The sequence below is a fragment of the Pagrus major genome, chromosome 7 (genome assembly GCF_040436345.1).
Source record: "Pagrus major chromosome 7, Pma_NU_1.0".
NCBI classification, from domain to species: Eukaryota; Metazoa; Chordata; class Actinopteri; order Spariformes; family Sparidae; genus Pagrus; species Pagrus major.
In genome coordinates this window covers 20,301,413-20,316,280 of record NC_133221.1, presented here as the reverse complement: position 1 = coordinate 20,316,280, position 14,868 = coordinate 20,301,413, and the positions used below count along the sequence as shown (strand labels likewise).

The 14,868-nt window shown below is 37.2% G+C and overlaps 1 protein-coding gene across 3 annotated transcripts in view; it reads right to left on the bottom strand.

Annotated features, from left to right (window-relative positions):
- The window catches only part of cntn3a.1 (contactin 3a, tandem duplicate 1), an 85,047-nt gene that overhangs the window by 45,864 nt on the left and 24,315 nt on the right, over positions 1-14,868 (bottom strand). For all 3 annotated transcript variants that reach the window (XR_012179533.1, XM_073471172.1, XM_073471173.1), the window contains exon 5: positions 7,541-7,636. Coding sequence is in view for 2 of the 3 variants with exons in the window: in XM_073471172.1 (XP_073327273.1) it covers positions 7,541-7,636 (96 nt within the window). In the remaining variant the exon portion in view is untranslated. The remainder of the gene's footprint in view (positions 1-7,540; positions 7,637-14,868) is intronic.

Genomic DNA, 14,868 nt, shown 5'->3' with positions numbered 1-14,868 from the left:
TTGTATTTGATGATTTGACTTGAGAGCCCTGTGCGGATGGGCGGTAATGGAATAATGCAATCATGACTGACAGTGAGTGGCAGATTTTCATTGTGGGTCCATTTAGCCCTTGTATAATGAACAGGCAGCATCAATTCCCCCTTAATGATCTGAGAGCAGGGCAGAGAAATGGAACATGACAGGCCAAGGACATACTGAATCCAGAGTGGGTTTTTGCACAAGTGTGTTGTATCAAAGTAAAGTGTATGCACAACTTGTGTCAAAGTTGGTACTCGCAAGACTCTTCCCTAGACAGTAACAGCCATTATCCAGGGCTACCTATCCGTATTCATAACACACAACAAGTTCACTCTATGAAATGGCTTAGGTCACGCACATGGGAAAAATCCCTGCGAGCTATGTGTGTTGTCACTGGCCAGCAAGCAGCCTCTGTTTTGAGGTAGATGCACTGCATAGAGGGAACAAGTGATTTCAGCCTTGAGTAAATCTAAAAGGCCGGTTTCCATTAGTGAAAGGAGGTCAGATGCATTAGGTCCTGGACTCACCGCAGCCATTCAGACCCTCTCAAAGCAAAAGAAGGCACAGACCGATATCTAATGCAAATACAGTACAGCGTGGTGGAACAACACTGCTGCAGCTCCTCTCAGATGTATGACAATATTTTGGTCAGCACGACTTTTAGCCGCCTTACAGTTTTAGGACATCCTGGCTGCACCCAACAGATTCCTGCTGCTGTCTGGAGGGTTTTGACGCATCATTAAAATGAAATAATGGCTTCCTGAATCATGCATGGGATATTGAAATCCTTTAAAGGGGAGATGAGGCAGATCCTTGTCTAAGGCTGTATTGTGCTGATCATGAATTATGCCCTGTCACCCTTTATGAGAGCATGTTTCTCACTTCTCCAACACTGTGAGAGTCTATTTAAACACCAGTCTGGTGTTTCAGACGTGCAACAATATAGCTATAGTGCTGTAAATTTCTCTGAGAATATTCATGTATTTCTCACACATTTTTATGTAGCCATGTCATGCCATTTCATTTTCAATCTTTATATTCTTATGAGTTTAAATGGTCTCTTGTGACAATATTCAGTAAAAGTTCTCTATTGAACCTAGTCCAGCTCTTCTTGTATTGAGGATGTGTTTGACCATATGATCCTTGAGATGCAATGTGCCCTCAATGTCACTCATGTTTTGTCTTGTTTTGTTCAGTTAATTAATTTTGTTGTTATTTTGGACTTTGTCTAATTGATTTTGCTTGTTGTCTTGTTAACGTTGTTCTGTCATTTGTGGGTTATATGCAGTTGTTCAAGTGTTTGGTTTTGAAAAAGCAAAATAAAATAATATAAAGTTGAGTTTAAAATAAAACTGCATAGATCAAAATACATACATGGCTAGGTATCAAAACATTTTTCTGAAGATAAATTCAGCTGTCTATTGATACTTGTATATATAAAGTTGGTTAGGAAAATTATCCTCTATTTTAAAAAAACCTTTCCTGCGATTTATACTTGCATTGATGTTGCTTTATACATTTACTTTTCTTCATACATTTCTTTTTCAGGCCTCAACTATCAATCCTTTATTAAAAAACTTTGAATCAAAAAAGGACATTTTCTGTTATTCTTATTCTGCTGTGACAAAGAACGTATTATCTTTGGGTCACTTGCACAAAACCATGTTTCAAAATGTCATCATTGGGTCAAATGGCTTGTGAGGGACCTTTTGTCACAATTTGCCTACAGACCATGATCATAAAAATCATTTTTAGGTCAAAAATAATTGTCAGCTGAAGCCCTCTTTTTCTTAAAAAGAAATGATTGGATGAAACTGCTCACATACGTATCGCCATTCATATTTTTAGTCTATGAAACGACTGAATGAGGACAAGAAAATGACTTGTGTGTGGGTGCACGTGTATGCATGAATGTGTGAGCATGTAACTATAACTAGACGGCATACATCATTATCACAGCAGATATGGTCAGGCTAGCCCTTCAGTAAAGATGTTGGAAATGATTCATCCTAAAGCCCATTACAGCATCCTCAACATCTCCGTCAATGGGCATAATCTACATGACAGCTGCTGAAAATATTGTCAGAAAATGTATCATTCCGAGCACTGTGCTATGTCTCCAGAGAGCAGCTATGATCCATCAAAACAAGAAGGAGTGAAGAGGCTGCTGGTGTAAATGAAAGCAGTTTGTACATTACTGGTCAGCTGGACAAAAGCATGCTCTGGCTGTGTTTATTTGATATGAGCAAAACAGCAGGGAAGCAAGCTGACCCGGTTTGAATGAATTATACCCAGATTAGCAATGAATTATCATTCAGCCAAATAAAACTGTCTTTGACAGTTTGAGAGCATTAATGATGCAGACTTGGTTTTCAGCATCCTAAGTATTTCATTGTATTGTATCAGAAGTGGGTTTCATTTGTGATGAGTTCTGAATTCTTACTAGAACTAAATTTGTCTCTGTCTCTATAAAACACTGTAATCTCTCTTCTTCTTCTTGGCATCACCAAGTCTATGGAATCAATTTTATTTTATAAATTAACTCTACTTTTTCCCCAACACAGTTTATATATAAACACGTTAAATACAAGTAAAAATGCTAATTTTAAGTAACACAGTCGATCAGTTGATGGTATGCCGTCATAGATTGTTCCTGAAAAAGGACGTATGAATGCATTTGACATGCTCATAAAACCACAATATTTTATTTGGCTAATCTTGTGTAATATAAATATAAGTGTCATGTTATAGTAATGATGCCTCCAGTTTTTATATCACTTTCTGCTGCCATTTCTGATTTGAGGATATTAGAAGAAAAAAACTTAATTAAGTAATTGAAGAGGTGATTATACAAGATGGCGAGGAATGTTGTACTGATAACATTAACCAACAAGTAAAATATTGTCAGAAATGTACATGTAGGTATGAGACAACTCTGAGAGACATGTGGCTCTGTCTTGGCTAATAGTTCAGCAGACTGGAGGGCTTATTGAACGAACAATGTCAGTGGACCCGTGTGTGTGTGATATTGAGGTTTAACTTATTGAGTGTTTTTTTCCTTAACACTATCGTCATACATGTACTCTGCTTGCAGAAGTGTAAATATAACGTTTTAGACATCATTAGTGAGTGCCTTACTTGAGTCTGCCTCCTACCACCTTCTTTGACCCACTGACCAGGCTTCCTCACAATATCATAAAATGACTGGGCCAACATTTACATACTTAACTTTCCAACACTGATAAGTCAAAGGGGAACTGTAGCAAATGAGTAGCAAAACAAGCAGCAAAAATAATTGCTACCAAGTGTGCTTAAACATAAATCTGTTTTCAAATGTAAATCATAATATATTATTACCATGTAATGAGAGGAAGCATACACTCCGATGATAATGTGAGTTTATGTAGCTCAATGGCATTAAAAGTTCAATGTCCGTGTTTTCTCAGCGTCCTAGATAATAAAATGATGATGGCAAAACACTCAACAGGGCTACAGATTTTATGTTAGTGTGGATGTAGTTATCATTCCTTTTTAAGAGCAGGTAAAGGTTTCGTATCAGACTGGATGTGACAGATATGGGCCAGGTGCAATGTAACAGTGTTGGTTACTGACAACAACCCCTCCAGGACTCTAGTCCCAAATGATCAGTGTCATGTTGGAGGCAGTCCAAAGGGAGTTTGCAGTCTAAATAAAATGGAATACATTTTGGTAGCAAATGACAGACAAGACAAACATGAATTATTGAACAAAGTTATTAAATAAGTCCATTAACATTTCCCTGAAGACAAAAACATCAACACCCAAATATTGAATTTCCAATGATTTAGTCAAATTTTCACCCAAACATACTGTCGCATACAGCTCAGTAAACATCTGTGAAGTGTGATGTTGTCAAATATGCAAGATCGCACGCACAACAAAGCAGTTGAAGTTCTTTAGCAAAGTGCAACATCAGAAGCTGGGGGAGTCTCCTGAATGTTATGGAAATGAGTTTACAAAGAGAGATGTTATATTTTTAATCCTAATTTAAATAGAACACTGTCCTGAAATCCCCTTATTGCACCAGAGTATGGCAGTGAAAGATGACAAAGAATATAGAAAACCCCTGCTGGTTTAACCATCTGTTAGTTAAAGGGTATGAAAGAAGAAAAAGCCGTGCCAGTGACAGGGCAACACACCATGTGTGAGAAAAATCTATCATGGAGATGATTCACATGATTAGACAAGGTGAGTTTCAAAGGTGTTTAAATGACACATACGCTGTGCGGTTTCTCACAGGGGGAAGGTTCCCACCTGCTGTTAACGTAAATAAAATGCGGTTTATTATCAGATGAGTTTCCACGCTTTAAAATGCGGATGTGATGTTCACATTTAAGCATTATGACCTCTTGTCAAGGTCATTCAACACTTCGGGCCCTTTCCAGCACCTCTGAATAATTCTTGGGGGTTTGAACATGCGAGTATAAGTGAGTGCCTAAAGTCAAAACTTCCCTTGGCCAAAAAAAATATAACTATTGGACCTGTCATGCAACACATGTGACTTTATGTACTTATGCAACAAACCTGTCATTCTGCGCTCACATAATTGCCAACAGGAACAAACCTGGACATTTGGCATGCAAGTAATTTCTGATTTATAATTGTCTGTCTGGCAACGTGTACCTGGCACATCCTGCTAAATAAAGTTTTAATTAAGATTAGATCATCACATTTTAATCTATATTTTCTGACAATTTGCCAAGGAGTGTTCTCACACCATGGGGATATGAAATAAACAAATTAATCTCTAGCTCTGAATAGAAACTTGCAGTAGATATTGAAAACTCACGCTGAGAGTGACGTAACCTTCTAGAACAGATCAAACAATGCTGCAACAACTGTATAAAGCATTTAAATTGTTTACAATATACAGGACATAGCCACAGTATTTATAATATGAAAGCCTTGAATTAAACAGTGTAACCTACACTGACTTCAGCATTCATTACATGAAACAATCCCGATTATTTTCATGACTCAAGGGTGACTTAAAGGTTACACATTAAGCTATATCGACACATTTCCAAGTGAATAAATGAGTTGTTGTTTACTGAATATCTCCTCCCTTTTCTGACTGGCTTGCAAATAGCCTGCTTGCAGTCTGTGTATGTGTAATATGTGCAAATTGCCCAAAAGGATTTGGCATGTGAAATCTATCCAAGGAGAAGTCAATCAATGTCGACTCGTTTCTGCGCTCATCGCTAAAATGCTGCCTAACCCGGAAGGTTGTCCGGGGACTACACTCCCCATCAATGCACTCACATAAAGGACGCAATCTTCCTCTTCCAAATTATAAGCATTAGTCTGGTGCCTGCAGGATTGCCTGCACAACAGACAGTTCACCAAGTTTCTCAGCTAAAAACTAGACAGAATTTTGCATAAGGCCACTCTCAGGACTAAATCAGTGTTTCTCTACAAATACTTAACATGCATTAGTAATATTTTCAATATTTAAGACACTTTCATGACACTGCTACTATAGCCCAACAGTCCTAACAAGGCTGCTGCTTTGTTTTTTCCTGTTTGGAGTGTGCGTTGGACACCTTGCACCAGGGGATGAGTCCGGCATTACACTGCGAGGCTGCCAAATGTAAGCATATGGCTCATTGTTCCAGCTTATTTTGTCAACACAAGGTGAGACGTCTCATTATAACATATACAGGGCAAAGCACTACAAATATAGGCCCACTGTTAGGTTTGCAAGTGACTGTGTGATGAAAAAAACAACAACGAAAAAAAACACCTCATTGTACTCTAATTGCAGCAGCTGCACTGCAGGGTTTCCCCCAGCAGCAGCAGCTCATGAATTAGTCGACTAAAGTTTACCAGACAATAGTTTGTTTCACTATGTTCTAATAAGATCCAGCAGCTGAAGCTTTAGTACACATTAGGGCTGGGTAATATATTCATGTTATATTGTTACTGTGACATGAGACTATATATCATCTTCGATTTTGGATAAAATGTTATCGTGATGGCATCAGTCTTCCTGGTTTTGAAGGCTGCATTACAGTAAAGTGATGTCATTTTCTGAACTTATCAGACTGTCTAATGTCTAATATTTGCCTTTACTCATTTATTCATTATATTCATATTACTGATGATTATTTATCAAACATCTTATTGTCCAGTCCTAGGGTTTATGAAGTGCTGTTGAGGAGACAACACAATTACATATAAATGATACAATTCATGTTCAATACAATGTGTAACTTATGAATTACATGAGACAATGTTTACTTCACACATGTAAAACCAGCTACCTCAATGACTATTTTTGTCAGTTTGCTTGCAATCATTACTTTGGGCAACACAATTGAGAATGATCAAATCATCATGATATGATTCTACTATTACTTGATAAATGATAATATTTAATAATTGCTCATCCTTAACCAGTAGAAATACAGTACAAATAATAATAATAATAATAATAATAATAATAATAGTAAAAGCAGCTGTTTGAGAAAGCAACCCTCATATTACACCCTGATTCGGCATTCAGAGTCAATTGGAAATACCAGTCTGTTGAATTTCAATCATTTTCATGTGACATACCATAAGAGACTGTCATAAAATACAGAGCCAATGTATCTTCAAACAAAAATGTGAGTGAGAAGGATAATTTGGTGTAAAGCGGCTCTTTAAAACTGATCTTTAAAACTAAAGACATCCCTCCCACCACCTGCTGTGTGCACTATGTTACAGTACATCCTGATTTTCCAACAGTGGAGAATTACATTCAGCCATGCCGGCTGGCAGAGCAAAAAACACATCTCCAGACCCCTGTGTAGGAGTTAATAGCATTGGATGCTAACTCCCATTGATAATGCCATGGATGCAAAGGGCTGATGAGACGCAGACAAAGCACCTTCAGAGAGAAGCTCTATTACTCAGCCTGGCAGGGCCCCAGCCACAGACAGCCTCTTCAGTCTGCATGCCAAAGTTTCTCCTCGCCCCCATTGAAAATCAGGCTGACAGGCCAGAGTGTCCCAAAGTAAAAATGACTCACTCCACTGACCTCAACAACACAAACAAACAACCAGGAGAACTGAGGGGGAGAGCACAAACATGACTTCCACTTTGTACAGATAAACACGCAGTAGATGAGCAATCAGGCAAGTGATAACACACCATGACGATGTTTCTGTGTAAAGTAGTATTTGTTCAACTGGAGCACAAATAACTGATTCCATAAGATTGCAATTAAAATAAATGTCTTCAAATTAGGGCAGCAATTTAAGATTATTTTTATTTTCAAATTAATTTGATCAACTAACCAATTCTATTACTATGAATCTATGAATTAATCGACTGTCAGAACGGTGAAAATGTCGATCAGTGTTTTACAAATCATAAAATGACATCCTATCAAAATAGTCTGTGATTTATTTACTAGGCTAGTGAACTACTAATCTTTAAATAGATTTATCGCTGCAGCTCGACTTCACATGGCAGCAAACATCAGAATTATCCATCTTACCTCCAGAGTGGGGTGGTGGGCCACACAGTAAGACCACTCCTTGACCTTCACGAACCCTCACTGGACTTCTTCTCTGGGTCTTGAAGTTCTCCAGGTCTGTTTACCACAACACAAAAGCAATAAAGTAAAATAATCAACTCACTTTTCACCAAAGCCATAAGCACACAGGAAGCAAACAGATCATGCACACAACACGCCATATCTGCGGTTGCTCAATAATTTCATATCTGGCTGCAGACCAGAGTTTCACAGAGCCCACGCGGTGTTTGCATAAATGCAGAAAGGTGCTGTAAAGTCCTAAACACTTCTGACAGGAGCAGAAAGCAATTCCTCAAGTATAAGTCACACATGAGTGAATTTAATTGGAACTGCGTATTGTTATCACTTTCTGTGTTTCATCCACTGCACACAGACCAGCAACAATTAAACGACTAAGACTGAAACATCATTTGTATGGAGACCGATTACTTGTTGACAACCTGCTGAGAGAAAGAAAATAGAGACAGCAATTCATGAACACTTTGCCTTTTCTAGCCTGCTGTGGTTCTTGGAGATATCGTAGGCAGTGCAGTCAAATATGCGGCTGCCATATAATGACATAATCAAGACTGAATTCAGAAACAGAGAGGAAGAATGCAAAACTGACACCTCCTGTGTACAAGCACAGCAGGGTGAGTCTCTGCATAATAAATGCCATACGTGATCTTTGCAGGCCTTGTGACTAATGGAAAAATGCATCCAGCGGAACAGTATTGTATTATTACAACTGAAGGCATCTTTTTTTTAATTTGCTTCACAAATGATTTAGTGGAATGCTGCTGTATGACTTCACAAATTAATTAGCAGATCATTAAGTTCTTTTCATATTTGGCACGTAAAAATAGTGCAGGTGCTTCAGTAGCCAATTCTCAATCTCTGCCTGATCCATGAATAACAGTCACATAAAGCCTCTCTGTGCATGAACAGATACAGCACAGTTAGGGTCCCTCAGGACCAGCAAGCCAATCTTCAGTTCCCTCTAGATGTGCTCAAACTCCTAAACAAATCTGAGAAATGTATAAATGTTATCTTTTTTATGCTGTGTATGCAAGAAATGTTTGTAAAAGTGGTTATTATTAGCCCTTTGATGATGTCCATGTCAAATCTTGTGTTTAACTTTAACTTTAAGTCTTTATGTGTCATGCTTAACTTCCTGTTAATCACTGTAAAAAATAAAGAAAATAAATCTGGCTTTTACAGATAAATGTCAAACTGAACTCAAATCTCAATACTAGCAAACCAGCATTGAGGACCCCAAGAGTCTTTTTGTTGGTTGATCAAAGCATATATCATCTTATCTTATTAGTTTTGTTTAAACACACTGAGACTTGATGACAGGTTAAAGACAAGAAGAGTCCACAGCAACGGCTCTATGAGGCTTTCCTTTGCGTGCCATTTGTGACAAATGCTAACAGCAACATGCTAGCATGCCCACAATGACAATGCTAGACAGGTATGGTTCATCATCTTAATTTAGCATGTTACCATGCTAACCTTTGCTAATTAGCACAAAACACAAAATACAGCTAAACGAAATGCCATTAGTCTTGCAGGTAATCTGGTCAAAAACCAAAGTTTTGGACAAATTAATGGCTCACATACGTTATCACAAATTATCCTGAAGAGTACGATCCATCTGATAGCCACACACACATCTTGTCATAGCAGTAGAAGCACAGGTGAAATTCACAAATAAAATTAACGAGGGCTCATTTCTATTCAAGTTTCCTAGTAAGCTATGACAGCATGCACGACACTTTGACCCTGCATCATTCATTTATTTAACCGGTGTTTTTCCTACTGGACATGTCAAAATGTCATCTCTGAAAAGGTAGATAGTTGTCAAGACATTTCACTCAAAACCGTAAATGTCAACCTGCTGAAAAATAAGCAGAGGATCACCAAAGTCAGTAGGACTCATCCTCTAGGGACTATGAATCTGTGTGAACTGTGGAACAGACAACAGACCACACATCCCTAGAGCCATGCCAGTGTGGATCAAAATAATAAGTGCTCCATTTTTTCTTCACTTACTTCAATAAACTCCTTTGGCTTAGTGAGCAGCCAAAGAAGCTATCTGATACCATATTAAACTTTAGCTGCTCTGGCAGTGCCAGTACCTGCTGAGTCAGACAGAAAGTCCCAGCAGCTGCAGAAGCAACGACTCTCAATGGTTTGATGTTGTGAATCGTTTGGTTTGAGTTAATATTCTGCACACTCATCCAAATGCTGATAAGGAATAATACACTATCTACAGTAGGGCTTCTGTGGTTTCAGATTTGCTGCAGAAAACATCCAGTCCACTGTTAGACAGCCAACCCTTTTATGTGTGCAGTATGTGTGCAATTCCTAAGACAGAAAATAGGTCTGTGTACAGCATGGGTACTTCTGTCTGCAACACCTTCAAAGCTTGTTGGTAGCATTGCTACAATACCCAGATTTATGGTTTTGCAACTATTTGACAAGAAATAGAATGACCATATAGTTTGTCAAAACAGCAGTTACAAAGTGCTTTACAATGGGCAGGAATAATTAAATAAAATTAAAGCTAAAAACGATGAAAAAATAAAATACCAAATATACATACATACATACATATATATATATACATACATATATATATATATATATATATATACATATATATATATATACATATATATACATATATATATACATATATATATACATATATATACATATATATATATATATACATATATATATACATATATATATACATATATATACATATATATATATACATATATATATATACATATATATATACATATACATACATATACATACATATATATATACACATACATATATACATATATATACACATACATATATACATATACACATATATATATATACACATACACATACATATATACATATACACATATACACATATACATATATATATATATATATATATATATATATATATATGTAGTATGTAACTATACACTCGATTGCATGTTTGCCAGATAATAGAAAAGGCTGAGGATAAAAGTGAGTTTTTAAGGGTGACTTAAAAAATACGCTAATTTTGCAAATGTGAGATTCTCATGGACGAAAATGTCTAGCAAAGAAGTACATTTTTCTTGTAAAAAAATATGTTTTGTGGGCTTTTCCCCAATTATATTGTATTAGGGTAGAGAAGGTGAAATCCTACATTTTGGAACTCTCCTTCATATATTGTACACATGTTCAGAACAAATAAACACCTGAAATTTATTTCCACCTTTAAAATTTGCTGGAATAAGTTGTTTATCTGAAAAATATGTGGATTTCACAGAATGCTGTCTCGCTCCTTTTGTTCAAATCACAATTAGAAAGGAAATTTAGGGCCAGATAATGGGTGTTTAATGCAATGTAAGCATAATACAGAGTCAGATTTAATTATTTTCTAAAACCAGGCTCAAACATTAGAAAGTATCAGAGTCAGACTCAACTCTCACTGAGAGCATAGCTCTCCTGATCAATATTCCTTTGGAGTATGGTGGGGCGTAAATGAGCTAGACACACTAAAAGCCAACAATGCCTGACAACCCAAGCTGTTCTGCACCCCGTGGATCATCTTATCAAGCCTATCACGGCTCTGCACCTCCATGTGCTTCTCCATGGCAGAGTTCAGGCTATTTTGAGTGCTTTCAGATCCATGAAATTGGATGTGAATTTGCATTTTTGTGCTAGCTACATCAATGTGACCCATTGTAATGAATGAGAGGCAATTGTAGAGAAGAAAAATTGAAGCCATTCTGTTGGAGTGTGAGCTCGAGGGCAATTTGTGATGTGGCTACATTTGTCACCAAGCCATTGGACAGAAGGCATGAAGAGTTTTAAAAAACTTTTTCAAGGGTGCCTTTATTTGAAGTTCTCCAACTGTGGTATAATTTGCCTCCACTTAAGGGTTATTATGTACTACTAATGTGAGCTGATCAGTCATGCAGTTTGGAACTTAACCAGTGTAGTTGCTCGAATGCTCGTGGTTTTGGAAATAACTACGAGCATTTAGGCTTTTGTCCCCACAATCAAAGAACATTGTTCATAATTATATTAAATAATAGCTTTGACAGAATATAGAACATAAGTATGGTAGTTATCATCTAATAAATGACTGATGAATGATTGAGCCTCTACCATAACCTTCCTTTTAACAAGATGGGAATTTGCTATAAGCTCATGTACGTATAACTGAGGCTGATGACTTTTGTGGTTACCTTTATTGTTAAATATAAATTCTAACCAGCTGGTGGCTTAAAAGGAAATACCAGGTATAATTAAAATCTATCAACCCAATGACCAAAGACATTGAGATTCATCCTCGTAGGAGCAAGAATGTCTGTCCCAAATATTGTGGCAATCCATTTATTAGCTGTAAAGATATTTTACACTGTGTTCTATTGGCAGGTTGACAAACATTACCATCCCTAATGAATAAAAGCAAACTAAAAAAAAAGATATACTTAAAAGGCCATAAAATTGTTAGTGGAGGTTCCAAAGAGCCATCTCCTTTTTCCCACAAAACCAAAGTCAGGTCTTTATTTAGAGCAGCGAAGTTGCAACAGCCAAGGCTGTTTATGAGGTTATGAGTTAGTCACCTCCCACCCAGCTGTAGTCAAACAGCAAATGGGAAGAACCTTGGAACCAATTTTAATGGGATGACATTCAGTGATTTGTCCACTAAGGCCAAAAAACCTTTCAACCTAACTATTTACTTTTTCTGAATTACTTTGAAAAGAGGTGAAAGCCATTTAAGTCTATCAAAAAATAATAAGTCTAAATATTAAAATGAGTGTGGGACAAAGAGGTAGTTATGTGTTTTACCGAGGAGATCTGGCCTCTCTCCAAACACTTTAATTAATTAAGTTATACTTGCACTCCACAACTCCAGTTCTTATGCAACACTGTCTCCTAGAAATTACACCTATATATAACTAATATGCAACAGTAAATACATTTTGAAAGGAAAGGAATGTAATAGTTGCCTGGATTATGCCCAGGAAGCCAGGGTTTCTTGTCCAGACTCCTGTCTGTGGTTAGGTAGGTTAGGGAAAGATTGTGTTTTCTCTCAAGTGTTTAAAGTCTTAAAACAGACAATGATCTTTCCCTAACCTTTAGGTGCTGCCAATGCCTAAACATAAGCATAAAAAAGTTGAATAATGCTGTAGTCACTGCGAGTGGATAATGTATTGGAAGATTGCCTATTTTGAGTGGAAAAATAATTACAAAAATGTAAAACGTGGTCAGTGAACATTTCACTGATTCTTACTGATGCCAGGTACATTACTAAACAACATTTCCTCATTATGTTAATAGAAACCACTAACTACAAAGACAAAATGAGAATGGATAGAAATGGAAATGATTATCTATCTATTAAGGAGGCGCTGGTTATTTACACGCATTATATGTATATCATTCTCATGATATTGATATTTCATTTGTAAATATCATAGTTATCATCAGTACCAGTGCAGTTGTAATTTATATTATTTTTTCATTTAAAGAGTGGTCATGGAGTATCAATTCTTTACTTGGGATACTGTGACAAACTGCCTGTGGTTGTAGTGGGGGAGGGTTACTATTCACTAAGTAAAGCTCTGTAAACTTAATTATTGTCTATATGATGAATTAGCATTAAGAAGTAAAAGTAGAGTGCAAGTCACTAAAAGTCATATGTTGTAAAAAAAAACAAACAAACAAACAAAAAAAAAACACAAAAAAACCCATGAAAAAACATCATCTCTGTAATCTCTGCAATCTTCGCTTCTGTTCTCACAGAGGCAATCATGCAGTGAATCCTTAACGGTGAGTGACACATGACATTTGAGGAGTGATAAACATCAAAGGGGGCCTAATTCGTACAGAGGGCGGCTGCTGGTGTCTCCTGACAATTACAACGCTGTTGTGAAGTGCTGCTTTCAGAATAAGACTGTTGCCTTCCGCACTAAAAGATGATTTGAAACCCAGATCGAGCACTTAGCACCATAGCACCGACGATAAATGTTATTGTCCTTTCCTCAGATGCTCTCGAGCTTCGAAACAGACTTAATTTTCACCAGAGGCAAAATCAAGGAATAAAGAGTATAGAGCTGATGAAAATAAGAGAAAAAAACAAGAGATAAAAATCTTGCAAAGTAATTACACAGATAAGGCAGTTAGGTTTAACTGGAGCCAGTGAGAAATAAATGCAAATTATGTGCAATTACAGGACTGTATTTGATAGGAGAAATCATGAGCTCCACGATACAAGGGAGTCGCATCCTGCATTGCTTTCATAAATACAGCTATTTCACCCTTCATTAAACACTGTGTTACCCTTGTGGCTCTATAAGCTGCACAGCATCCAGGCTGTAGCATGCTCCTTCTTCAGGATAGGCATCCAATACACTACACTGTATTGCAGGCCCTGCAATCTGTTGTAAAACGCTGCATCTTGCATCAGTGAAAATCCTTTCACTTACACCAAAAATATCCCTAGGAGATCAGGAAACTCAATCTGGCTCGATAACCAACTAGATTACTCCTTCCAGCACTCCCAGCAGGCGAGCACAGCCCTTTTAAACATTTAAGTCTGTATTGTCAACAGGATCAAGAACCTTTATACTTTTAAAGGTTTAAGCCCCAGCCAGATGCTAACAGACGCTGTTATATCATCCATCCTTCAGAGGATTAAAAATGTAGGCTAACTCAACTATTATGTATGCAATACACATTCATGCAATACGAATTTGATGTTATGGGACATCATCAGTCAATGCAAATCGAAAGAAATTGACTTTGTTCACCAGCATCAGCAAGGACTTCCATGAATGAGCACCAAATATAGATCACATTGTTAAAGATGTCTTTAATAATGAGCACGCTGTAGTTACTGTTCTACATTTGTTTTCTGCAGCAGTGCTCAAAGCACTGATTTGAGGCTACCAGACTTGATAGGATTACATGCAACACATGATGGAGATGCCAGTATTTTCTTCATTACTGGCCTTTACCTTGGTCTTTGTCTCTCAGAGTTATTACAAGATAGAGAGAGGTGCAAGCCCCTTGGTATATAAAGGAGCATATTGAGCCACTCTGAGTCAGAGTCTGTTACAAATGACATGACGCTGACTCTCATAACAGGCTGCTCCTCTGTGAATAATTCCTTTGACCTGAGACCTGCTCAATCATACGGCACACTTAATTAAGTTAAACCAAGAGCAATAAATAAGATGTATGACACATCAGAGCTGATGCTTGTCCTCATCTGTTGACAACAGCAGGTCCCA